Genomic DNA, 26145 nt, shown 5'->3' with positions numbered 1-26145 from the left:
TAGAGCGCTCCGTCCTTCAACAGCTATTGGTCCTTTCAATGTCTATGTCAACAAATTGGCTGCCCAGTGTTTCGCTCACATAAGCACTTTAGTGCTCATGGTGATATTTGATCGACCTGTGTCCGTCGTGAACCTTTGCCATGTGAAGATCAGATACCGCATTTCTTGTCTGATCTTCATTTAACTTTTTCAGGACATTTGTCAAAGTCATACCTCAACTGAGTTCTAAACTGGTCATGTGGGGTCGAAAACAAGGTCACTTGATCAAAAAATAAAGACCTTGTGAATACTCTAGAAGTCACATTTACTTTGTCAAAATGTTTGTGTAAATGATATGTCGCTTCTTGAGTTCGAAAATGATTCTGGTCGGTTAAAAAACATGGCCGCCAGGGGGCGTCGCAGTTTTCCGTACATGGCTATAAAGTTACCTTGTAAGTCACATTTTTCCCTATAATGAAACTTGGTCAGAATATTGGTTTTATTGACATCATGGACGAGTTTGAAAATGGTCAAGATCGGTGGGAAAATATTGCTTTCAGGGGGTGGGGCAGTTTTCTCTATAGTTTGTTTGAAACTGGTTTTGGTCCGTCAAAAAGCATGGCCACAAGTGGGGTCATTTTCCATATATTTTATTTAATAAAAGAAGCGTGTGAACATCCTTTTTTGCAAATCATTATGAAACTTAGTCAGAAAATTGGTATTATTGATTTTTCAGACAAGTTGGAAATCGGTACTTATAGGTGGGAAAAAAAATCGGCCGCCAGGGGGTGGGCAGTTTTCTCTTTTTGTTTATAATGTAAACATGTGAAAACTCTAGAAGGTGCATTTTTAGCCCAATCTTCATGAACTTTGGTCAAATGTTTGTTTCCTTGACACTTTTGAGTTGTAAAATGGTTCTGGTCAATCAGTATTAAAAACATGTCTACCAGGGGGTCGGGTAATTTTCTATATATGCTTATATTAAATACTTTGAAAGACCTTAACCTTGACTTGAAATCAGCCTTTGTCATATAAATGTTCTGAATTATTTGCATACGAATTTAGCTCGTCTTTCTTTTCATCTCATTCCCTCAGGTGAACGACCCATGACCTCTTAGCCCTCTTGTTTGCATTACTTTTTTTTGTTGTTTAAGGACATATCACTTTCTGAAATAGTCAGAAGTGGTTGGAGTAATGTCAAATAATAATTCCTCATATTAGCATTCTATATTAAGTCTGGAACAATATACAGAACTAAAATAAGATATGCTTCAGTGATACATGAACCAGCTCTAATGAAATCTTTCCAAAAGATTAAATAATCACATGCTTTCACCTTATAAACCACTTTCTTTTTGGGCGTTGTAAGTCCTTATTTTCTTTTTTGTTCATAAATCGATTGACACCAGCTGGAACCTACACTACTGTAGAAGAAAATGTTAGAGTATGATTAAATATAACACACTAGAAACACTGAAAACAAATATCCTTTTATGTAAGAAAAAATTTAAACAACTTGAGTCTAAAAATAGTTGGAAAAAGTATGGTTGACCAGGATGACAAATATAAATTTGGTTAAAACTTTTGGAAACAGTGTAAAATATCACTTTAACAAACACATTCATTATCTTTATAGTATTAACATACGCTATAAAATTATCTTGCATATTATATTTTTTTAAATTATCATTTCTGGCCCACCATACTTTTTCAAGTGTACTATTTTTTTACTTTAGTTGTTTTCATTTTTTTGCACAAAAGTATTCTTTTTTCAGTGTTTCAAGTGTGTCATATTTAATAATACTCTTACATTATCTTGCAACAGTAGGGTAGGTTCCAGCTGATGTCTATGGATTTATGAACAAAACAAGAAAATCAGGACTGCCAACGCCCAAGAAGAAAGTGGTTTATAAGGTGAAAACAAGATATTATTTACTATTTTTGAAAGATTTCATTAGAACTGGTTCATTTATCACTGAAATATATGTTATTTTAATTGTGCACAGTGTTCCAAACTTCATAATATAATGTTAATATAAGAAATTATTGTTTTACATTACCCCACCCCCTTCTGACCATTTCAGAAAGTGATATGTCCTTAACTTTGTTTTCATTTGTCTTACTTTTTCTGAATAAATACTGAAGAACAGTTTGAAACTCATAAGCTTTTATGTTGTTTTATAAATCGTCTTTTTAAATATGATATTTAGAATAAGAGATTTATAATTTAAATTATCAGCTTTTATGCGAAGATTTGAAGCTCAACTTTTTTGTTAAATCTGAATGAAGTTTGTATTGAATCGGATTTTAATGCTCACCATTATAGTATCTGCTTGATATTTCACTGCAGCTATTAAATAAAGTGTTATATTAAACGCGCTTTCCGGTCTTTACAATGTAAGATGTTTAGTTGTCTCTAGTTAAAAATGTGTATGTTTTTTTGTGAGGAACTAATTTGCATAAAGCCGAATTAAATACCAAAACTAACCTACTTACATCGATGAAGCGAAGAAAAGACCGTTTATATTCTTATACATGTAATTACAATTATCATTCTGCATGTGCATGTTTTCAATGGTTTGGCTAAAGGGCAATTTAATTTGGGATTTATTCGTGCATGAATTTAGTAAGCACTTCCTTTTCCAATACGCAGTTTCGACCGTGTACATGTCGCACATGAGATAATTAATCCAAGTAGTCCCACGCTCGATTTCCTCGTGCGCTTCGTGGAGGCAACTCGCTTCATTCAATATTAAAGCCAAGTCAAATTATATACTATAACCAATCAGAATAATGTACACTAGTGAAACATAGGGCAATTGTAATTATGTAATCAACTGCAAGAAAAATAAAATGCCATTAAAGTCAAGCGTTACTTATATATTCGCCGTGCATTTTTGTCGTTATATATATATATATATATATATATATATATATATATATATATATATAGGGTCAGACCATAGACCGATCTAGTCAAAGGGTACGTGTATCACAACTCATATAAAACTATTACCGGCTCGTAAACAAATATTTCAAAATTTTAAAAATATTTTGATAAATAATATGCGATGCGGACTTAATATGGAAATAAAAGCAAACTACTACCTAACTAGCTTTGTAGACTGTTCATGTTTTGGTATAATTGACACAGCTGAGTAGGTGATTCCGCTTTAGTGAAAATTTTGACGGACGACGAAGAAAGACCGATCACATAAACTAGCCCTAAAATTGATCTAAAAACAACCCAATTTTGTGTCACATTTGAATAATTTTCCATTTCCTCAAACAACGAATTATTTCACCATTAAAAAAAATAAAGATCGAATTGCAGTATGAACATTGATTTCAAACATGTTCTATATACACTGGAGTTTCAGGAACAGAAAATCAAGTAAGAAAATACAAAATAAACATATCATATATTTGCGCCCGTGTTAATATTACATATACGATTTACAACAGTCGTTTCGTTTAATATATTGAAGTTTCAAATAAAATGTTAATAAATCTTTTGAAAGAACCATATTTTGAAAGGAACATTCCACAATTTACGAGTATTTCATAACTAAATGACCGCCATGTTTTCAAACAATTAGTGGCGTTTCATTTATTCTTTTGCAATCTAACCATGAAATGAAGAACATGATTTATCTTTTTTTGCCAAGTTTGCAATGCCTGTAAATGTGTACAACAATATAAATGAATTTATTTTAGCAAAGAAAACAACAACAACGTTTTACTACTTCATGATCAATTCCAATAATAAGAATATCATTTTTGTGTTGCTTATCGACACATTGTAAATAAAACTCGAAATGAAACTTACTTGAACTAAACTAACTTAACGATTAAATTTGCAAAATATAACCACTTTTTAAGCATATAATTTTGCATATGTAATTAGTAACCATCCAATATTTCAGTCGATGCAAAGAACAAAGAAGTTGCACTTTCAATCGATTCAGGAATTTGCAGTTGCTCCCGCTGCATTTCACACACATGTTTTAGGACGGGTATGAAGTCATCTTTACACCCAAACTGCGGTTTCTTTACAAAGTATCTCTCTTGAATACGATCAATGGTTTCCAATTCGCAAGGAAGCCGAAATGAAAACTCTCGGGTTCCATACGCCTCAGGCTGGTAGTACATTACCGTCAGTATCCCATTTGGTGCTTCCACATGTCTTTGCTGCCGAATCCGATGAGAATTCCATAGATGGGTTCAGATCACGTTGTATTAATGGTATGAAACAGAATCTCAAGCATTCTAAATGCACAAGATCATCAATCCGAAGCAAGCCGCTGTCTACCATATCCTTAAAATAGTTCCTCCAAAACAAAGTAAAACTGACTCTTAAATTTACCTAAACACGTTCAATTCTTTGATTGCCAGTGGATCTCCCAGTCATGTAACTGTTCATTCCATAGATGTTATCTATGTCATTAAACCTAAACGCTATCGGCATAACCCGTACCCAAACGTTTTCTGTCCCTGCATCGCCACGAACCAGACGTGGAACGCGAACAATACGTTTCACAAAGTTAACAAAGAAGCCCGCGATAATTCGAGGGTCATTATTCGAATAACATGCCTCCAGCCATAATATATATCTGGAAAATCCATCAACCGCCCCGTGTGTAGCAATTCCAAAAGGCTTGAGCTTATCATACCCATCAATGTGTATAGTAAAATTAGGACCATTATTGGTATAGACTTTGCGTCGCATGCGATGTGCAGACCTGAGAGCAACACCCTCAGGATCAATTACCTTCAATACACACCTTGTTGTTTCTTGGGTTACTTTGACATTTGTGGTTGTGTTGACCAGTTTCCATATAGTTTTAAAATCACATTCAACCATCCCTCTTGTATATACTGAACGAATCGCTCGTATAACGTCTGAAAGAGGCGTTGCGTCTTTTGAGCCCTAACCTCCGCAGTATCCGTTTCAGTTGACTCAAACTGAGAGCAGTGTTGTGTAGGGAAAGCAAGAATCCACATATATCCAGACGCGTATAGCCCTGTTTGTGATAATGCGAAATCTAAACATCCGTTTCTTGATATTAAAGTATAGCTAACAATGAGTCAACATATATCAGTGCCACTAAGACACAAATCTGCAATATAAAAAAGTTGTGAGTCGTTAAACACACGTTGTGCATGTATTAGTTAAAGAGAAATATCTACATGAATCAATCGAGATTTAAGCTCCCTAAATGCTCATAAAACCCAACGAACACATTAATATTTATTGTTTGCAAACAGTTTATGTTATTTTTACCTTTATACCAAGCATTCCTGCTGTAAAAATGGACTGTGTGAGGTCATGCCTGTTTCGAAAGAATATACCAGAAACTAAAATTATGTTCAACGCCTTCAGTCATGAACCAATGTTGCAATAATGTGATGATGTCAAATTTCTATGACGACATGATATGAAAAAGTTCTCATGGCGTAAAAAATAACTCATCGTGTCGACTAAAACTATGATAGCAAGTCATTTTCACAAGAGCATGACGCCAAAAATTATGTAGATTTGTCGACTTAGATCATGTCGACCAAATATATTTTCGGGAAAAGCCGGAAACATTTACGTCGAGACTTCAACTTAATGTCGTTATGACGAGTAAAATTAAGGTGGGAAAAGCTACAAAACTATGTCGACATACCATGTTATTTCACAGTAAGTCGGTATAAATTATTCCGGCATGACCACATTATTGGGGTGTACCATACACGTTTCCGTAGCGAACAACTCTTTGAATCAATTTAGAAAAAAATCAACCAATCTTAAAGTAACTTTCATAAATATTTATGAGTCAGTGCGTTTCCTTAACTAGTATTGAAAATAACGACCGTCAGACTGTGACATATTGTTTATCTGTATTAGTTAAAATTTCTCCGAACAGTTATTTCAGCACTTTCCTTACATGCTAAGTTAATAATAATAAGTTCTTGACACCCATTATATCTTAAATTTAACACGTTACAAATTATACAAATGAAATAACACAAATTACAAGAATATATGACATAATGAGGTTTATGAAAAACACTATTTACATTGACATTTTAATATTATTATAAAGCGTAAGTCATATTTTCATAGATTTTACTAAACCATTTTAATATACCCCTGAATATTGAAGTCAAAAAATGATTTGATCTGTATAGTATAGCCGTGTGCAATATGATGTTCAACTCCTTATATAGCTAATATTAAAGGGTGTTTTTAATCTAAAAAGTTCAATGAACATGGATCGTTTTAAAGGACGTTAAGATACTTAGTTTATTTATATTTTCAGTAACGTGAATTAACATGTTTCATTGATTAGTGAATATGAACGTTTAAATATGTTCTGTCTTAACCGTGTTGATATTGTCATCTAGCAACGATCCGATATGGCGATATACACGTAAAGTGCTCGTGCTGACAAAACGTATAGTAATATATATTATGCGTAGCTATAATTGTGTGGCCTTCGAAATTATAACATTTTAGTTTTAAAGTGGTCAAACTTGTTTAATGTGACAGGACGATTAATGTATAGGTCATGGCGACACATATCAACCTAACCAGTACCAGATAAAAGCGACTTTCCCAACTAACAGTTAGCACTGCTGAGTGACTTACTATTGTCACCAATTTAAGCAAGTTACTTGTCCAATTCAGAATCAGATGATAAAGCGGATTTATTTAATAAAACGTTTTACCGGCATGTAGACGTGGTCAGTTTTCAATGCGGGAATCAGACAAAGAACCCCGCGATCCCAAAGCTCGTGGGCATGTATTAGAACATGTATGTGCGCTCAGCCTTAAATCTTATTTAGTTGTAGACTTTATTGTATTTCTATTATCCTTTTTTCAGCTAAATAAGATGTAACATTAAACAATAAATTATGAAGTGTCCCAACCAGGAGTGTGGGAAAGAGTGTAGAGGGAAATTTTGTGACGAATGTGGGACACGGCTACCGCCACGTAGAGCAGACGTTATAACATGCCGTGGAAAAGATGACGACGGCGAACTATGCATCGAACCACTGAAAATCAATCAAAAATATTGTAACAACTGCGGTAGAAAAATTGACTTGAGTGATTTCGAGATTGTAAAATGTCATCTTTGTGGTGATGACTATCATCGCGTGGAAAAGAGATGCTTAAAGTGCATGAAACAAGAGGCTGGAGGTAAATTAGTACAGATTATGCAAGTTTTCAACGTTCCACCATGGTATCCCGTTCTCTGATTGTTTCTAATGCATATTCATAAAATATTTTGTTATTACATTTTTAGTTTTCGATAAAAAGCTATAGTTAAGGTTCGTACTTCATTACTTGTAGGCAGTCAAATAAAATATTCTCTAACGTCTCGGTCGACCGAGCATCGGTCTTTAGTATGGCTCAGACAATAAATTGAAACACAATAACATACAATATGATTTTGCATAAGCTACCTTGCTTTATAATTAAATATTAATTAAATAATTGGTTTCAAACAGTAAATCAATCATAATCACATAGCTATATATCTCTGACCTCGAGTACTATATATTAAAACATATGACATCGGGTCTGCTCGTATTATCATATGGACCTCAAACTTTTATATTAAATAACACGACTCCGGGTCACTTAGATAAGACCTCTGGTCACGTTGAAATAACTCCGGGTCTGTATTGACTTCCTTCCCTAGGTATGGAGCCATATAGTGTTTAATCATGTTTGTATGAAGGTACGGGATTTATATATCATAAACTATTGGCAAACCGAGCTGCTAAATGGTAGGAATCTGCAACGCTCTCGTTTGAAGAGAATAGTCAGTTTCTATGTCCGCAAAGACCTTAATGTTATGTTAATAACCGTTGAGTGCTTATTACACAATGCGCACTCGACGAAGTCAGGAGCAGAACTGACTGTTCAGAGAGAAAACGCGCGTTTTTATACTGTCTACTCATACGGCGTTACTCTGATATTGCCGTAGTCATACTTTAGACATTTACTTACAAGTGGTTAATTATGCAACCAAAATAATGAGGTTCCGATCTTTATTATCGCTATAAACATGTATTGTACAAATGGATATACAAACAACACACAACGATACTTTTCAAGGCGTTTTTTTCAATAATGAATAAAACCTCGACCATGCTTACCGAAAATCCAAGGACGCTATTAATATATACACTTAAAGGAACTATATAGCCAAAGAAAAATGAACATAAGCAAAAAACGTTGTAACGTTGTTAGGGTAAAAAGCGCCACATATGCATGTATCAATGTCCCACCATGGACATTTTCCTGATTTTTCTAACAAATTTATCAAATATTTTGTTAAAACAATTTGAGTTTTTGATAATGAACTATCGTTAAGCTGCGTACTTCGTTACCTTCAGGCAATAAACAAAATGTTTTGTTCTGCTGAAATAGCTTTACCGAAGTATGATAGGTATTTTATGGAAAAAAACAGCAAGAAAGCCTCAGCGATACTCGGGTTTAACAGCATCAAATTTCATACGAAACAATACAAATGTATTTCTGTATATCAAAATGTAATCCTATCTCAAATATAGTGTGTTTATTTAGAGTGCAAATTAGAATAAGTCTATTGAAATACAAAAGTCGGTACAAGAGAATTCCTCAACTTATTATGTATAGGTACTGATAACGTATTCAAATTAAACATTCAAATTAGCTCGTCGGAAGATATAAGGAGTAGATTTTAAATGCTGAAAAAATGTCAACCCACTTAGTGATATAATTAAATTGAATTGAATGAACACTTCTCATTTTCCAAGTACGGATTGCCCATAGTGACCGAATCAGATGTTGATAAGTTAGTTTTCTATTAATAAACAGTGCATATATATATATATATATATATATATATATATATATATATATAAATATATATATATATATATATATATATATATATATATATATAAATATATATATATATATATATATATTCTCTATTAAATCTTTAATACAGGAGAAGAGATTGATTCTCAAGGAAACAATTGCACGGAAACAAAAGAGAAATCAGTTTTTCCTAAAGATCCAAGTCTGATTTCGCAAGATAATCCACCCGCGAAAGATCATACAACCGATCTTGAAAATGAACAACAAAAAGAACAAGGCGGTTCAGAGGCTCTCCGAATGGCACACCAAGTTGCTTTCAGTGAACCAGCTAATGAAAATGCCTGTAAAGCAATAAATAATTTGAACGAAGAACATAATGATTCCGAGTCTCTAAAACAAAACTCTGAAGAGTCTAATAATGCTTATACCACAAGGTCTGAAATTAAAAATCAAGGAATAGCAGACGATACATCTTCTCAAATAAGTGAGACAAGACATGAAGGGATAGTTCCATCAATTCAAGTCGCAGTCACAGACTCTGTTAACAATGAAGCATTTCGACACAACGATATGGAGCAAGCAACATCAAATATTCGAAAGATAGATACGTCTACACGAGATTCTTTAATCTCAAAGGAACAGGATACAAGTGGATCAGGGACTAAAGATGTGGATCCTAATATATCCAAGGAGTCGGTACATGGCAACGACGAATCACGACTCGTTCATCAGTTGGGAGCAAATATACCTGGTGATTATGAGAACCTTGATTAATTAGGAAATGGAAATTAATCATAACAAGTTCTTACTTAAATTTGATAGTGTATCTTAATTCATTATTAACTGTTTTAGCATTTATAGCAAACAATTCAAGTGAAAATGACGAAACAAATACGATAATAATATATTTAAGCTTGAACGAAATATGATGGATAATTTATGATAAAAATAGGAAAAAAAGCCGCAGCTTTTTCTATAAATCACCATGTAACCATTTACAAAATATAGTTTTGTTCATTTAGAGAACAACCAACTGCAGATAAAATGTCATTGACTGAAATACAAACACATGCATTGGAAATATATTTCAAACAAAAAGTGAAAAAAAAACAACAACAAGAATCTCTCTTAGAAATAGTTAATATATTACCTCCAATGTTAAATACTAAATCACTTATAAACTATAAACCTATTTTGAAAGGAATGTTCAACTGTAAAAAATATATTTATTTCTTTTAACAAGGAAGTGCTAGGTCAGATATGCTTACCTTTTCTAGGGATGTTATTAGTAATGATGTCTGTTAAAAATAGATAATAAACTATTTAAAATTATGTTTGGGTGATAAATGGGTGATTACGAAATAATATGTACACCTCTATTACAGAAGAAGCTATTGATGCACAAGGTAAAGATTACACGAAAAACGTAAAGGAATCAGTTTTTCATAAAGATCCAGTTCTTATTTCGCAAGGTAATCCACCCGCGAAAGATCATACAACCGATCTTGAAAATGAACAACAAAAAGAACACGGCGGTTCAGAGGCTCTCCGAATGACACAACAAGTTGCTTTTAGTGAACCAGCTAATGAAAATGCCTACATAGCAATAAATAATTTGAACGACGATGATGATGTTTCCGAGTCTCATAAAAAAAACTGTGAAGAGCCTCATAATGCTTATACCGGAAGTTCTGAAATTAAAGATCAAGGAAAAGCAGACGATATATTTTCTCAAATGAGTGAGACAAGCCATGATGGGATATTTCGATCTGTTAAAGTCGCAGTCACAGACGCTGTTAACGATGATGATGATGGAATACGAAATGATTTTGAGCAAGCAACATCAAATATTCGAGTGATGGAATTGTCTTCAGGAGAAACACTAACCGGACAGGAACAGGATACAAGTAAAAAGGGGTTTACAGATATCGAATCTATAAAATGCGAGGAGTCGGTGACTGGAAAAGAAGGACCAAGACTTGTGCTTCAGTCGGAAACATTCGGAGCAAATATTTCCGGTGAATCTGAAAACCATGATTCATTAGAAAATGGACAGCAATCATACATGCCTTACCCTACAGACAAAGGTAATAATAATATTTTGATTATAAAAAATGAAACAAGGGTGCGTGTTTTTGTTACGATTTATTACAGCATTGTGTTAAAGCTTATTGAATGTATTGTTTTACGATTACAATTATCAATAACTTCCATACTCACTGAATAATTGGCTGCCGTATAAAAAAGAAGAATCATACATATGTTATGGAAGCGGGAACTGATATAGGCATTTATATTCAGGTAAGTCTCGATATGTAAACACAGCCAAAGGTATGAAGTGTGAATCCAATCAAATAATTAAATATCAAATCATATTATAGGGTTTAGAAATAAACAGTTCAGCGCCATGCTGGATGACAGTGGACATTTACAGTAGATTTCAAAACCAATCTGTTAGAGCTCTTACTGACCTCACCAATAGGCATAATAACTAGGGCCGTGAAGTGTCTTACTTATCTTTACCCGAGCAGACAACTAAGGTAAAACAATAGTCAAAAAAAGTTACGGTCAAAAAACAGAAACGCATATATGTTTCGGAAGCAAAAGTATCAAATTAAAACTTGCAGCGTAACATTTAAAAACCAACGGAGCTGTACGATAGAAGAGTTGTTTAAACAAGATAAATGATAGAAATACGATATAATCTACTTTTTTATTTTTTCTTATTTTGAACTCTCAACGTTTATCGATAACGGCCTGCCAAATATGATTGCGGACAAGGGAAATCTTAGGAAAATCAAATATTTTTAAAAATAACGTTTTAACAATGATGACAGGCTTTTATGCCGATCGGTACCCTCGAGACATTATATTGTATTCGTATTGGCTGATCAAGACCCAAAGCATCTTGGAGTAAAGAAGAAAGTCATTAAAACATATTTTGTTATGAAATTGATTCTTTGATTAAAGTAAGAGTGTGTGGGATGTAAGGCTAGATTATGCTCTTGATGTTACTTAAATTCATTTCTTTCTGATAATTAACTATGATAAAAAAGCGCTCACTGCGAAAGCATATCTTTCTTTCATTACCTAGCATTTAATAAACTCCTTTGGTATGAAGGTTGTAAACACACATATATGTATGGGACAAAATCATTGCGGAATAAGAATTAGAGGAAACCTGAATACAGTTTTGATTTACGTATAATTCAACATATATATGTGCCACAGTGATAAAATTGAAACTTTATAAACGATGCCTATAAACATGAAGTCATTGCTCAAATAGTAATCATGTTTCGATTGAAAAACCAGTCTTGTTTATTTGGTGTTGTTGGTAATTTAATATGGGGTATACGTGTAACTTGTTTTGTCTTTACATTACAGAAAATAAATGAAACTCTCTTTGTTGTTGACACGCGGATCTTAACATGTTCTAACGTAAATTTGATAGTGCATCATAATGCATTATTACTTTTTGAATGATAATAAACAATCCTATTTCAGCGTTTATAGCAAACGACTCACGTACAAATGATGATACAAATACTAAGTTACGAGATCCAATCCGAACGGGTGATTTTGGAATTCAAAAAGACAATGCCGAAGATGTCGCAAGCCACAGAAAAAAGCCCAAAGATAAAACTGAAGATACAACCACCGAAAACCAAAATAATGGGCCTGAAACAAGTGATGGTGCAGCTAAAATCTCAGAACGATTGCAAAGCTCTGAGACAGATATCGGCCAACGGGTCGATTCAAATCAAATGCCAAAACACGAAAGTAAGAATTCTCATTTGCCATTAGCTCAAGCGAATACTGCTAAACAACAACCAAAAGGATCAGATGCAAAGAGTGGGCCACAGGCTGTTAAAAATAAGCAAATTACAAATGAAACAGGAAAAGGGGTAAAATTATCAAATATCTTGTTATTAGAAACACATTCCCACAATAGTCTTAAGTTGATGTATCTAACATAGGTTAATTATTTATCGACACTTGTTGTTGTATTTGAACTGTTACTTAAATACCCAAATACTCGTAATTATATGTCATTGATTTTTAATAAAAACCTTGGATTTAAAACATAACAAATATATTCTCCAGTTTATGTTACACAAACGTGCATAAAATGAAAACTATTTAACGCAAGCCACGTGCTACATATATAGTTAATGGTTTATTGATATGGTTAATTGAGCTGACCTGAACTATAACAAAATAGGTGCTACATTATAATATAAACAACAATATCATTTGCAAATGCAACTTAAAATTACAATTAAATTACAAAAGTGCGACGTTTCTGAATATATATCAATTAAAGGTGTTCTGTATTAAACACACTCTTTTAAATAATATACATGTGAACACTTTTGATGCAGATAATGAATTCACAGAAGGGACAGACCACTAACAGGTACACATTGAAGTGTTACTCTGAACTTTAATTAACAATTATTATGTTTCAAAGTGTTCAGACTATAGCAGTTTTTATTAAATAAATCAAAGTTAAATAGAAGTAAATATATTCAAACAATCAAACTAAAGTGCCTTACGAATAAAGCTTGAAAAATATTACGTCGTTATTGGATGGTCATCCAGAGAAATCGGTAAAATTACCAATAATTGGTTACGCTTTTCATCGGAAATTTTGAATACAAAGTGTATTATTAATTAACTGTTTAAAATACGAAGATTTTATTAAAAGCATGGATAGTCATTTTTAATTACATGGGTTCGTTCCATTTAATTTCATTGTTTTATTTAACTTGTTTTCTTACTATAGTAAGTATGTTGACTTATCCAAATATTACAGTTTTGTTAGTAAATTCATTTAACGACAACTTTCAAACGTACCAAAATATGTGCGCATTGCCTCTTAAGACCTACGTTTTTTATGTATACTTTTATGGATGACTTGTAAATGACTAATTTAATATTGTCTCATAAAAAACGATTCCTGTTTTAGGGATATGGTAAAAACCATTTTTCATGCCTTAGTTTCCAAGAAACTATTGGTAGATGGGGCCGAGGTTGTTGTGCAGTGCAAAGAATGGGACTCCAACGAAATTATTGCTACAAAAGGAAGGTACTTAAATAAGTTAAAACATTCACGCATCGTTCAATATCGTACCAATTATGAGCAAAACATTCGTATAATAAGATTTTGTGATGACTAGGTTTCCTTCGTTCAATTTGTGGATTAAATTATATATTGGCCATAATATATATGTTTAGTGCGCGCAAAACAATTATGTCATTTGACACCATTTTTTATAAAAAAATTACGGTCATGAATAATAACGAGTTAATTTCCATACATAATAAGTTCATCGGGTTATGAAAATCTGGTCATATGGGTTGATTATTTAATTCGAATGACGCATTGATGTGAACATGAGAGAAGATGTGTTAATATGCCCTTGAACGTGACGCTTCATATACATTCAAATGATTTTAACAACATTTGATTGTTTAGTCTAACTTGCCGTTTTGCTACAAGTTGTAATTAATAAAAAATTAATCTGAATTATCAACCGAGTTTCGAGGATCTATGCAAATAGTGGTTTTCAAACTTATCTTTTTAACAGTCGTATCAAAAATAGTTTTTCAACGGGAAATACAAATTGCGACCTGCATCCAAATAATCAAAATGTAATTTTCACTCCATGCAATTTGCTTTCAAAGACAAATGTATAACACAATTATTTTACTATACACACCGTACTAAATCGGTTGTAAAAGTATGCAAATAAGATGTATTCATAACTTACAAAAATGATGTGCGCTAACTGCTTCCAGTGAATTTACGTCATACAACTGGTTTAAGTAGGATATGCGATTTTCGTTTGTCCCATGCATGTCACTACTTTGGCCACACTGTTGATGAAAAGTATCAAAATATATTGTTATGTGTCTCGAAACACATTAACGCCTGTTTTTATTTTATTTCAGAACAGTGGACCATTTTGTTGAATACACGTACACCAGAAATATTCCATTGGAGATTTTTAAAAGAGGATTCGAGTACAAATACATTGCGGTAACGGCAAAACAGACAATTGATGAGGATTATTATTATATGAAGACAGCGAATAAGTATGACAAAGTTTACAGACTGTTTAATGCACCCAAAGTAGAACGTGGTACGTGATCTAGATTCGAATATCCTGTTTGTCGTAATTTAAGGAACCTTCTGACTGGAAACCGAAGTGATCAGACTTAATTATCAAAACGTTAATTTAATGTTTTCTCGTGTTATTTTGACCAACGAGAGGATTTGATTTTATCATAATTTCTCAAATTAAAAGTGTCGAAATAAGTGTACAGAGGTATACAAGCATCAGCACATTCTGTTCACCCAACATGATCGGCTGATTTTGTTACGGCGATAATTGTAACATATACTAAATTTCAGACAATAAACATCGATATGTTGCAATAAGAAACATTTTTGTTCACGATGGCTATCTTGTACTAGATGAGATATTAGGATCTGGTGTCGGAGCGTTTGTCTGTACGTCCGCAAAAAAATAGAAAATTTAGTCAAAAAGAAGAAGCAAGAAAAGCAGCCAGAAATGCTCTAGACATGAAACGTTATGTATCAAATATGAAGTCATGACATGATTATGCATAATCTCTCAATCGGTCAAATTAGTGATTGTAAAACAATAAATTTACCTTTAACACGGACGTCATTTAAAAAAAAAATCGTGAATGATCGCAATCATTTATATAAACATCAAGTCCATTGTAAATTTTTGCGCGCAAAATTGTATGTAAAATGTATGTGTCAAATGGTAATTGTATTGATAATTAAAGTTACAAGTACACAGGTTCACGACAGTATGCCAATTTTTGTCAACCTTCGTTTGAAATGGAATATGGATTGGGATTACCATTTGCCCAACGTGCGTCGTACTTCGGCTGGAAACTTTTCATTGACCGACATTTGTTTCCTAAACAACTTGGACGATTTTTATAAAACTTCGCATTCATGATTTTTGGGATAAACACTGGCCACATGCCTGTACAGTTAATTTACCTCATCGTGTTAAGTATGGCAAAGAACTATGAACAATAAGTAAAATGTATGCTTAAAGGCGTGTTCATTTTCGATGATATAACAACAATATTTTACTTTTACACTGCTTCTATATAAATGAATAAAACAGTATATTGTTTTCGACAAAATCATATAAGTAACTAAGAAACAGTTTTAGAGTGTTTGTAAATCATATATCATAACATTATTATACATACACAATTATATTATACACAATAAACATTTCCAGTTACAAACAAAATATTTGAACACTGATATTTAGAAAATCATATAGGCATAGCAATTTACTCATTTGATCAATGGATGAATTCATGATGTTTTATTCTTATTAATATTACCTCATATCATTATAAATATGTGTAAGAAATGTCTTGAATGAAAAAATTGTTGTAAAGAAATGCATTTGTTTTAATTGTAGATTTATAAACAATTCATGTTAGATAATGTTTATCACAATAGTTATATTAATGCATATTATTAAATTGGTTACATGGGAATTTAAATGTGTACACATGCGGATACACTTAGTACATCTAATTGCATTACGATTAATACAACGTGTTTAAATCACAGGCAGCAGTATCATAAATTTGCCCCCCCCCCCCCCGGAACCCTACCCCCCCCCCCCCGAGCTTGACCCCAGGGGTTCCAGATTGTTAAATGTACACCTATTGTGTATGGTTTGACTTTTCAACAACGAATATTGACAAAAATACAGGTAGGGTCCCGGGGGGGGGGGCAAATTTATGATACTGCTGCCTGTGGTTTAAATATGTATCCGCTTATTTGTTTTCTTGTTATGATTTATAATCTATATTACTTTTATTGTATGACCACAAAACTAAATTGAAGAATATTGCTTTCTTATGTTTATATTTTCTGAAGTGTACACATGGCATCAATTTGACGGACTGGTGATTAAGGCTCCCGGATGGTTTGAGTACTTGCTAGACCTGTTCAGTGGTTCTTCGAATGTGAATTTGAAACTGTTTGTTTCTACGTTCACTCCATGCTGGTTCACACTTGACAAAGACGTTGCCTCATTACCAGAAACATTTCAGCATTCATTAGAGTACATCGATGCCATCATTCATGGTCTGCAGAATATTTATGTGCATGATGCCAAAGTGTTTGAAAATGAGCAAATACTGATCAAACAGGTACATTATTAAATACATCATGTTATGTTATTAATTGACCTTCATAATGTTATTTTTTATCAATACTTAATATCGTTGCACCAAAATTTTAGTCCTTGCGTTCTTTCAGGCAAAAGTTCGTATATAATTAAGTATACCATGACTAACGTACGCACATGTGTTTGTCAAATACATTTGCCACTGATTAATTGTAGATTGCGGATATACTACTTTCACAAGTTTTTAAAGGCTTAGAAGACCAAGACCATATCAACCGAGTTGTAAGAGCAATGGCAGTTGCGATTATTTGCAACCGATTGCAGTTTGTGCTTTCACAGGCACAATGGCAACTTATATGTAGATGCTTAAGTGTGTATCCCGACCCAAAGGTGTCACAATGCCAAGAACAGGACCAATTGATGAAATACTTCAGAGAAGAGTATTTTTTATTTTATTTTGTTGGATTGAACGTGTTTTATGCAGTATGAAACTGATCTAATTACAATTTATTTTTAGGAAACACTTTAACATGTACTATGCACTTAATAATTATTGATTTCAGAGAGTTAAAAAAGGGCTTAACGTATATTGTGGGCTGTTCAGAGATGTATCCAAAAGACCCTTCGTGGATGTTTTGCCTCCCATTACTCCATTTTGCCTTTGGTCTGTGTCAGCCGTACAGTCAACCTTCAGAGGACATGAATCACTCTGCGCAAATTCCAAACTGGTGGGGGACCGTTCAAATTAAAAAAACAGTCGAAGTATTCTCGAATAATAGCGCACAGTGGAAAATGTGAGAAATTTGTTTTTTATTTCATTATTGCGTTTAAAATAGAGATCGCGCATTGAGGTTATGCTCATTGTTCCATTGTCCACAATCGTATTTGATCTCCTGACTGTCTTGTCCAACTATGTTTAAAGTTGGAATAGAGAAGACAATAATAAATAACTATAGGTAAATATCATTTTCTGAGCAATTTACACCGTATCCATCCATCCATCCATCCATCCATCCATCCATCCATCCATCCATCCATCCAATCCATCCATCCATCCATCCATCCATCCATCCATCCACCCACCCACCCACCCACCCACCCCACACCACCCACCCACCCACCCATCCATCCATCCATCCATCCATCCATCCATCCATCCATCCATCCATCCATCCATCCATCCATCCATCCATCCATCCATCCATCCATCCATCCATCCATCCATCCATCCATCCATCCATCCATCCATCCATCCATCCATCCATCCATCCATCCATCCATCATCCATCCATCATATCTATCTATCTATCTATCTATCTATCTATCTATCTATCTATCTATCTAGATATCACTCTCCCTCTTCCTCTATCTGTATATGTCTCTGTCTCTGTCTCTATCTCTATCTCTTTCTTCTCTCTCTCTCTATATCTCTCTCTCTATCTATCTCTCGATCTCGTCTCTATCTCTCTCTATCTCATATATCTATCTATCTCTTCTCTGTCTTTGTCTATCTGGCTCTCTGTCTCTCTGGCTCTCTGTATATGGTCTCTCGAGACTGGAGGGAGACTGGCTGGAGAGCGTACCGATGCGAGAGCAGCGACTAGAGTAGAGAGAGCCGATCGACCGCGGTGGGAGATAGCGCGATAGAGAGAGAGGAGGAGAGAGATGCGAGACTATCGCGAGAGCAGGCTAGAGAGAGCTAGATAGAGATGCTAGAGTAGCGAGAGCGCGCAGAGGAGTATCTCTCTCTCTCTCTCTCTCTCTCTCTGTCTCTCTCTCCCTCTCTCTCTCTCTCTCTCTCTCTCTCTCTCTCTTCTCTCGCTCTCTCTCTCTCTCTCCTATCTTCCCTCTCTCTCTCTCTCCCAATTTAACAAATCCAAACATTAAGCCGAATATTACAAATAAACGAAAACATGTGTTTGCATGAGCTAACTATCGGTGATTATTGACTTTATGATAACTGTTGTAGCTGATACTCAATAACAGTCATAGTTTGTAAGATATTATCATCATGTTCTTGTGTAAACATGCACACATCTAATGCACATAAATATAAGTTTGTTTTTAATCAATTTATGTTTGAGTGATATTCGGTTGAAAATAAGAAAGTATGTTTAGCAATTAAAGGTTATTCTACATAATAAATTTTTCATTTAGTTTACCAATCCAAGTCAGATTTTTGTAAGTAGGTATTAGTATGAACTAAAGATGTTAGCATCAGTTACAAATTGTGAATTACGAGTTTAATTTCAGAAAACTGCAGGATGTCATCACAAAGATGTATCCTCTCTTTGAAATGGACATGTACCTACCAAGAAGCATAGTAGCTGCCTTAAAACCCACGGAGTTAAAGCAAATATTAGACGATACTCTTGTTCAATTTCCCATTGAAGTGTGTGTTGCATCACTGCTCTTTTGGTGCAAATATACCGAACATCGGCAGAATAGCAGTTCTGATAAATGCATTATCACAGCCACTGAGAAAACCGAGAAGGTATATGCAATATATAAATTATATTTTATATTACATTTAAAGTTATTAACTTGGTAAACTATTTTAACTATTCAAAAAATTGTAAGTCAATCATAAAAATATATTTCTAATATAATTGATCTATAAAAAATAAATAGCAATTGTCTAAAACCGTTTGCAATTCGTTTGATAGAATCTTACAAATTGTATTTTTGCTTTTAATTTTAATTTTAACGTTCTTTATCTTTAAATGTGTTGTCATGTAAAATAAATTGTATTCTTCAGTTAAGAAATCTTTGTTTAAGAGATTGTTGAATCTTTTGAAAACTATTATGACAGTATGTTTTTGTTAAAATGCATAAATTATTACGACTATTTCACACAATGTTGTTATGTAAAATAAATTGAATCCTTCAGGTAAGAAATCTTTGTTAAAACGATTGTTAATGGAATTTTGAAATGTGTAATGACAGTATGTAATTGTTAAAATGCCTTTATTATAACGCCTGCTTCGCTCGTTTCACAATTGGGACCAGCAATTATGAACATAATAATTATCTAAGCGTTAAAAGAGCGGTTTCTCCGTTCAAATGATGTATTAGCACGTCACCGGAGGTATTGATATTGCTTATGAATGCTAAGATTTAATAACGGTGTATCCGATTTATAAAAGCATAATATATGTACGTATTTATTTCATTCACGTACTTCATTTTTCAGGTTGTTTCTGAGTGTTTACAGCTGCTTTTGCATCATTTGCAAAACATTGACGTCGACGTTATGTATGTGCTTGGTTATATTATACTATATAATACACATTTTTGATACTATATGTGTGCATCTCGATCAAAATATTGAAATTATTGAAAAATCTCATAACAATCAATTCAGTAGTATATTTGTATAATTAAATTATTAAATAAAAACCAAATCATTTAATCGTTTTCTATTTCGTGGTTTCGTTATTCGATTAACCTTTCAGGTAAAATATACCATAAGCTTCATCGTTTCATGACGGTTCTTAAAAAGCAATGTATTCAAATTATATCTGTGTATTGTGTGAATTTGATAAATGGCTCCAATAATGCAATGTTTATAAGGTACAATTACTCTTCAGATGCATTTTAAAATTTTCAAAATCAAATCTTTATTTAACTTTTGTTTTGTTTGTAAGATGATTATATACATTTAAGGTCTTTTCCAAGAATGTCCATGGCCTACAAGATATGCAAGGATGCAGTTGAAACATTCCATTCCTCGAATAAAGCATTTAAGGTTTTGCCTTGGGCGAAACTTTATATCCACTGCGTTTCATTGTATGCTACAAAAATGTCGCGACATGGAGAAGAAAAAACGCAAATCGAAAATCCAAAGGACGAGACGCACTATCATGTATTTGAAATCATAAAACGGTGGCTTAAAACATTTTCTTTTAACCAAAGCACCCACTCGATAAATGATGTAAAAACGGACTTGAAAGTAAGCATTCTTATTTATTTTGACTGAATATTTAAATTGTTTTAAACGCTGTTGATTTGTGTCAAGAATCGCTTGTATTATCAACTGTACGAATAAAGTATGCACACGTGTACATTTATCTCTCTTGTGGCGGTGACATACACGATGGAATAAATAACAAAAACAAAACAGCAACGCAGATGAGTAAAACAGCTTAACTTTTGTATTTGTAGATATGGAATAGTGTGTTCTTTGACCATTCGGAGTCTGATACATTATTTGTCAAGTGGCACAGATATTTGAATCACCTTTTAGAAAGCGAGCTGAAAAAGCGGGTGAGTAAAATTTGTATTGTTGACAACGGACATTAAATTATTTATACCAAACGTATAATCATTAGAGCAACGTATAATTCAATTACTATACATTAGTCATTGTCACCAATAAATGGGTCATACCCGTATTTTTTTCAGATTTCAGGAACAGACACCAGAAAAAAAGAGTTTGTTAAACTGTACTGCGAAGAGGTGGAACAATTCACAAAACCAATGCAAGAGTGCCTTACCACCGTGGCTTTTGAAGTGGGTTAACTATTTAACATACGTGACTGCATCTATAAAAGCTTTATCGTTTCAAACTGTTTTAGTAATTAAACATACATTTACAATGAAGTACAACTAAACGATCGAATCACATTACACATATCATATAGGATGGGCCTCTTTCTTAATCATGATCTTATATTTTCATCAGCTGCATAGTTTTCTACTGACACAACTTAACGATCGGATACTGAAGATACTGCTGTTTTGCCTCCTGCTTTTCTTTTCGTTTACATGTTAGTTTAAACCTATTTATTTTAGCTAGATTGAGTCGAAAGCCTCAGGCTTATTGAAACGCTCTCGACTCCGTTTACTGGGCCTAGAACCAGTACTTGGTGTATTCGGGGGAGATCTAAAGATCGCTCCCACAGTGGGGATCGAACTCATGACCTCCCGGTCGCTAGGCGGACACCATATCCATACACCATATCCATTACACCACGGCGACCTCTAAGTTTACATGTTGGATATGATAATCAATAGATACATGATAATGGTTACTTTTTTATGAATTGTATTTCAATTTACTTTTCCTGAAGTTGGGTTTCAATTGTATCGATGAAAAGTATTTGAAATTTTATAAATCTTTAGTTTCACTTATATACGGGTACCATTTCTTCAGAATGTTTATTTTTGTTTATTTATCAACGTTTGATTTATTTTGGAAAAGAAAAATCGTACAAACCCATTTTTAACTTACAACTCACTCAGACATATGTCATAATAATGAGTCTGCTAATAAAATCACTACAACAACTTCTTCTACTACTACTACTACTACTACGATAATAATAATAATAATAATAATAATAATTATTATTATTATAATAATAATAATAATAATAATAATAATAATAATAATAATAATAATAATAATAATGATAATAATAATAAAAATAATGACAATAATAACAATAATTATAATACTAATGTTTTTTTTCCATCTTTGGTATGTTGTTTCATCAGGCTATCGACGGAGGCTATACTGTCAATTACCAAACAATGAATACACACGAACGGAAACATCTTCGGGAATTGATGACCAGACTTTTCAAAACGCAGTGGGGAGCGGTAGTGGGCAAATGTGATGAACATAATCAAGAAACTGTCGTTTTTAACATGGCATTAAACTGGCCTCCCGTACAGTTGTTTCTTCGTAACAGAGGTTTGCAAAACATTTTAAAGGTTGATTGATAATATTCCGGATAACGAGCGCGACTGTAATGGTTTTATGTATCATGATTGTAATATTGAATGTTATCTATTTGGTTAATTCACATTATGTCTTTAAATAAATTTTGAGGGACGTCTTGTGGAAGTCATAAGAAAGGTCAGAGTCAACATTATTGTATTAGTCTTTATAACGTTTTGCATAAACACTTGCTAAAAATTTACTGGTTTCCCATACAACTCGTTTAAACTTTGATTACTTCCAATTGTTCATTTACAATTTCTGTAGTAAGTCAAATGATAGTTTAATAGGTAGTCAAGTTAAACCAAATTATTGTTCTGGGAACATTAATTAGGCCTTACCTAAATAGTGTATTTTGCTTTAGTTACCAACTCAATTCATCTGTAAGTTTCAAATATTATCCTTACAATAACCTTTATGTCTGAATATTGTTTGCCATTTCGAAACGATTAGTTATTGCTTTCCGTACACGAATTGAAACCGACGTCCAAATACCAATCTGCAGCCAATTACCAAATAAACATATGACAAACATGGTTAACACAAACACTAGCTAAAACGACCATAAAGAAAATTAGAATTCGAGATCGCATTTGAACGATGAAATGATTAATGAGTGACACTTAGTTCAATTACAGTAACTACAAACATCGTATTAACGACGATAATGCACCTATCATGGTAAATTGATAAATATTATATACTTACAGCGGAAGAACGTGACAACCAGTTGTTGAATCCAGATTGTATAACGCTCCTGGATATAATTGCTCAGACATGTGATAGTTACTGGGATTCCCTTTTGAACGGCCATATTGATATTGGAAAGCTGAAAACCCTCGGGATGCATACAGAAGCGTTTTCAGACATTATGAAATTACTTCGACCAAACGACAGCAAAATAAAAACTCTTGTGATCAAAACATTGAATACTCGCTTGATCGAGTGCAATGCATTTGAGCGACAATCAAGACTTATGGCTATGTTTTTGAATCACTGCAACGGCATCAACAATGGTACCCGTCTTTTTTACATTTAAGGTTATAGCTGACGTAGCACTTTTTGAACTAATTTGTTGTTTAAACCTAGACAATGTTTATGTATTTTGTGTTTATGTTAATTGCGCAATGTGTCTGTCTTTTAAAGTGAAAACAGATGCCATAGATGAAGTTTTAGCAGAGGTTGCGCAATATGATGAACTACCACTGAACAGGTATTGTGAGACGGCAACTGTTACAGTTGAATTTTTACAACAAGAACCACGCATCAAAGCGTTTGATGTGCCGAAAGTTGTGACCGATATTTTACCAAAGATGTTCGAATTGGAGAAAAGTTTTGTTTTCGAAAAAATGTGGAGTGAAACCTGTAAATCTGTCGGACAAACCTGCGCCACATATGATGATATCATAACAAATATTTGGGATCCTGCAGAAAAACGGTAGTGTTCCACCTGCACCATAAATAACAAATAAAACAACAGCATCATAGTAAATACGATATTCGTATTGATTCCCGCTTTAAAATATATGATGAGCTATATTATAAAGTGTTCATATGCTTTATCTTTTTTTAACGCAGATGGAGTGCATTTGGCACGCGTCTGCAAGAGGGCGACATGTGCTTTGAAGAATTTGACGAGATTTTTTCTTCGCTTGACAATCAAGGAATAATTCGTGAAAGTCAAATACTAGGGATTTCTGATTTCGCGGCACATGCGCGGATAAAACAGCTACAGTTATTTAGGCAGATTCGATCTTGTGTAGATGGTGCATTAATACTATTAAAAATTCAACAGCAATTTGACCTCACTGGAGACTTTGCTCCTATGCATAATATTGCAAAGGTACATAATATTTGTTCGTATAAATTTAAATAAATGTGTTAAATTTAGTTTCATTAGTCAAATTTCTAAATTAATAAAATCCGTTGTAAGCGCGAAGACTTCCACAAAATCGCTTAAACAAGCGAACCAGCAGCAAAATGTTTTTGTTTAATTTTAATGAGACAACATGTTCTAATTATAATGTAGAGATACCGATACACGCTGTTGTTGTTAACGATTATGTACCTACACACTACATTTTGAGTTAATGTATAATACCTATCGACAATAATAACTTGCAAATCCTTAATATGTCCAAGCAAATATAAAAAAAAAATTAATTAATTAATAGATAAATACATATATAAATAAATGAATAAATAAATAAATATATATATATATATATATATATATATATATATATATATATATATATATATATATATATATGATTTTGTTTGTTAAATACAGCGTTTGGACAAAAAGTTCAAGATGAAAGATTTCAGCGACAGTTTCATAGAAACGTTCGATGTACTGAAAGATATTTCTATGGAGAAGCTGGTGTGCTTAGAGGCGTTTGTTCAGAGCTACAATGTTGTCCAATGGATAAAAGAATCCATGAAAACATGTATGTTTTCATTTTTATTTGTTATGTAAAATCACATGATATTTAAATTCAACGGCTTTCATAATATAGCAGCAGCAATCAGAAACATATCTTTTCTTCGTATGCAACATCTTCGGAAAACAATAAAATGTGTAAAAAGAATGTGTTTATTAAATAATTTCGGAATATCGTCTCATATTAATGCTATTTATCGTAAGTGTACTTGCTTCGGACCTCTGTCAATTATAACCTGTTTATGAAAAATATACAGTAAATATGTGTTCAGAAATAGTAATAGACAAACATCAAATGTATATGTGAATTATGCTTATGTTCTACATGTAATAAAGCAGTAATTATTTAGACCGTTAGGAATCATAGTTTTTAATTAATGTATCCAAAAATGTTTCTTTGCATAAACGGTCTAGATTGTTTTCAACAACATCAAAAGGTTGAAAAGAGAAATCACATAAAGTGCAATCATCGTGAGTAGATCCAACATGTGTATCAACATGAACATTGGATTTATTGAACAGTTCAAGTTGTCGATATCAAATATATGGCTATTCATTGTGCGGGATACATTTTGATTAGTTTGCACGACGTATTGTCTATTGCAATTTTTACATGTAATCAGATATGTAACATTACGTGTAGTGCAATCAACATCATAGTGTTAATCTAGGATAAACCAGTAACATTACTTTTGAATTTGGAACATGTTTCGATAGTTTTGCAGTGCGTGCATCTTCGTCGTTTACATTAACCAGAGATATGTATTTGAGTATTGTTATAAGACTCTGAACATTTCACAAGACTGTTACGTAAATTTCATTGGTAGTATATAGGTCTCAATAAGCTTAAATGAATGTAGGGATGTCACACTTTCCTCATCTGTTAATCTTAATAAATCGCAGTATTTGTGTAAAATTTTTAGGAAGT

At 33.2% G+C, this 26145-nt stretch overlaps 1 protein-coding gene across 1 annotated transcript in view; it reads left to right on the top strand.

Moving 5' to 3' along the window:
* Positions 1-6882: 6882 nt before the first annotated feature.
* The window catches only part of LOC127852581 (E3 ubiquitin-protein ligase RNF213-like), a 30177-nt gene continuing 10914 nt past the window's right edge, over positions 6883-26145 (top strand). Inside the window, exons 1-20 of the mRNA XM_052386532.1 lie at positions 6883-7168; positions 8973-9593; positions 10228-10929; positions 12350-12750; positions 13228-13262; positions 13815-13934; positions 14801-14991; positions 16797-17071; positions 17266-17489; positions 17613-17843; positions 19303-19543; positions 20243-20304; positions 20716-21001; positions 21214-21315; positions 21454-21561; positions 22549-22747; positions 23485-23790; positions 23921-24212; positions 24353-24617; positions 25068-25224. Of these exons, the coding sequence (XP_052242492.1) occupies positions 6883-7168; positions 8973-9593; positions 10228-10929; positions 12350-12750; positions 13228-13262; positions 13815-13934; positions 14801-14991; positions 16797-17071; positions 17266-17489; positions 17613-17843; positions 19303-19543; positions 20243-20304; positions 20716-21001; positions 21214-21315; positions 21454-21561; positions 22549-22747; positions 23485-23790; positions 23921-24212; positions 24353-24617; positions 25068-25224 (5104 nt within the window). The remainder of the gene's footprint in view (positions 7169-8972; positions 9594-10227; positions 10930-12349; positions 12751-13227; positions 13263-13814; positions 13935-14800; positions 14992-16796; positions 17072-17265; positions 17490-17612; positions 17844-19302; positions 19544-20242; positions 20305-20715; positions 21002-21213; positions 21316-21453; positions 21562-22548; positions 22748-23484; positions 23791-23920; positions 24213-24352; positions 24618-25067; positions 25225-26145) is intronic.

This window comes from Dreissena polymorpha, chromosome 12 (assembly GCF_020536995.1).
Source record: "Dreissena polymorpha isolate Duluth1 chromosome 12, UMN_Dpol_1.0, whole genome shotgun sequence".
Classification (NCBI taxonomy): Eukaryota; Metazoa; Mollusca; class Bivalvia; order Myida; family Dreissenidae; genus Dreissena; species Dreissena polymorpha.
Note: the sequence above shows the minus strand (reverse complement) of the source record. Positions and strands in the feature narration are given on the sequence as shown.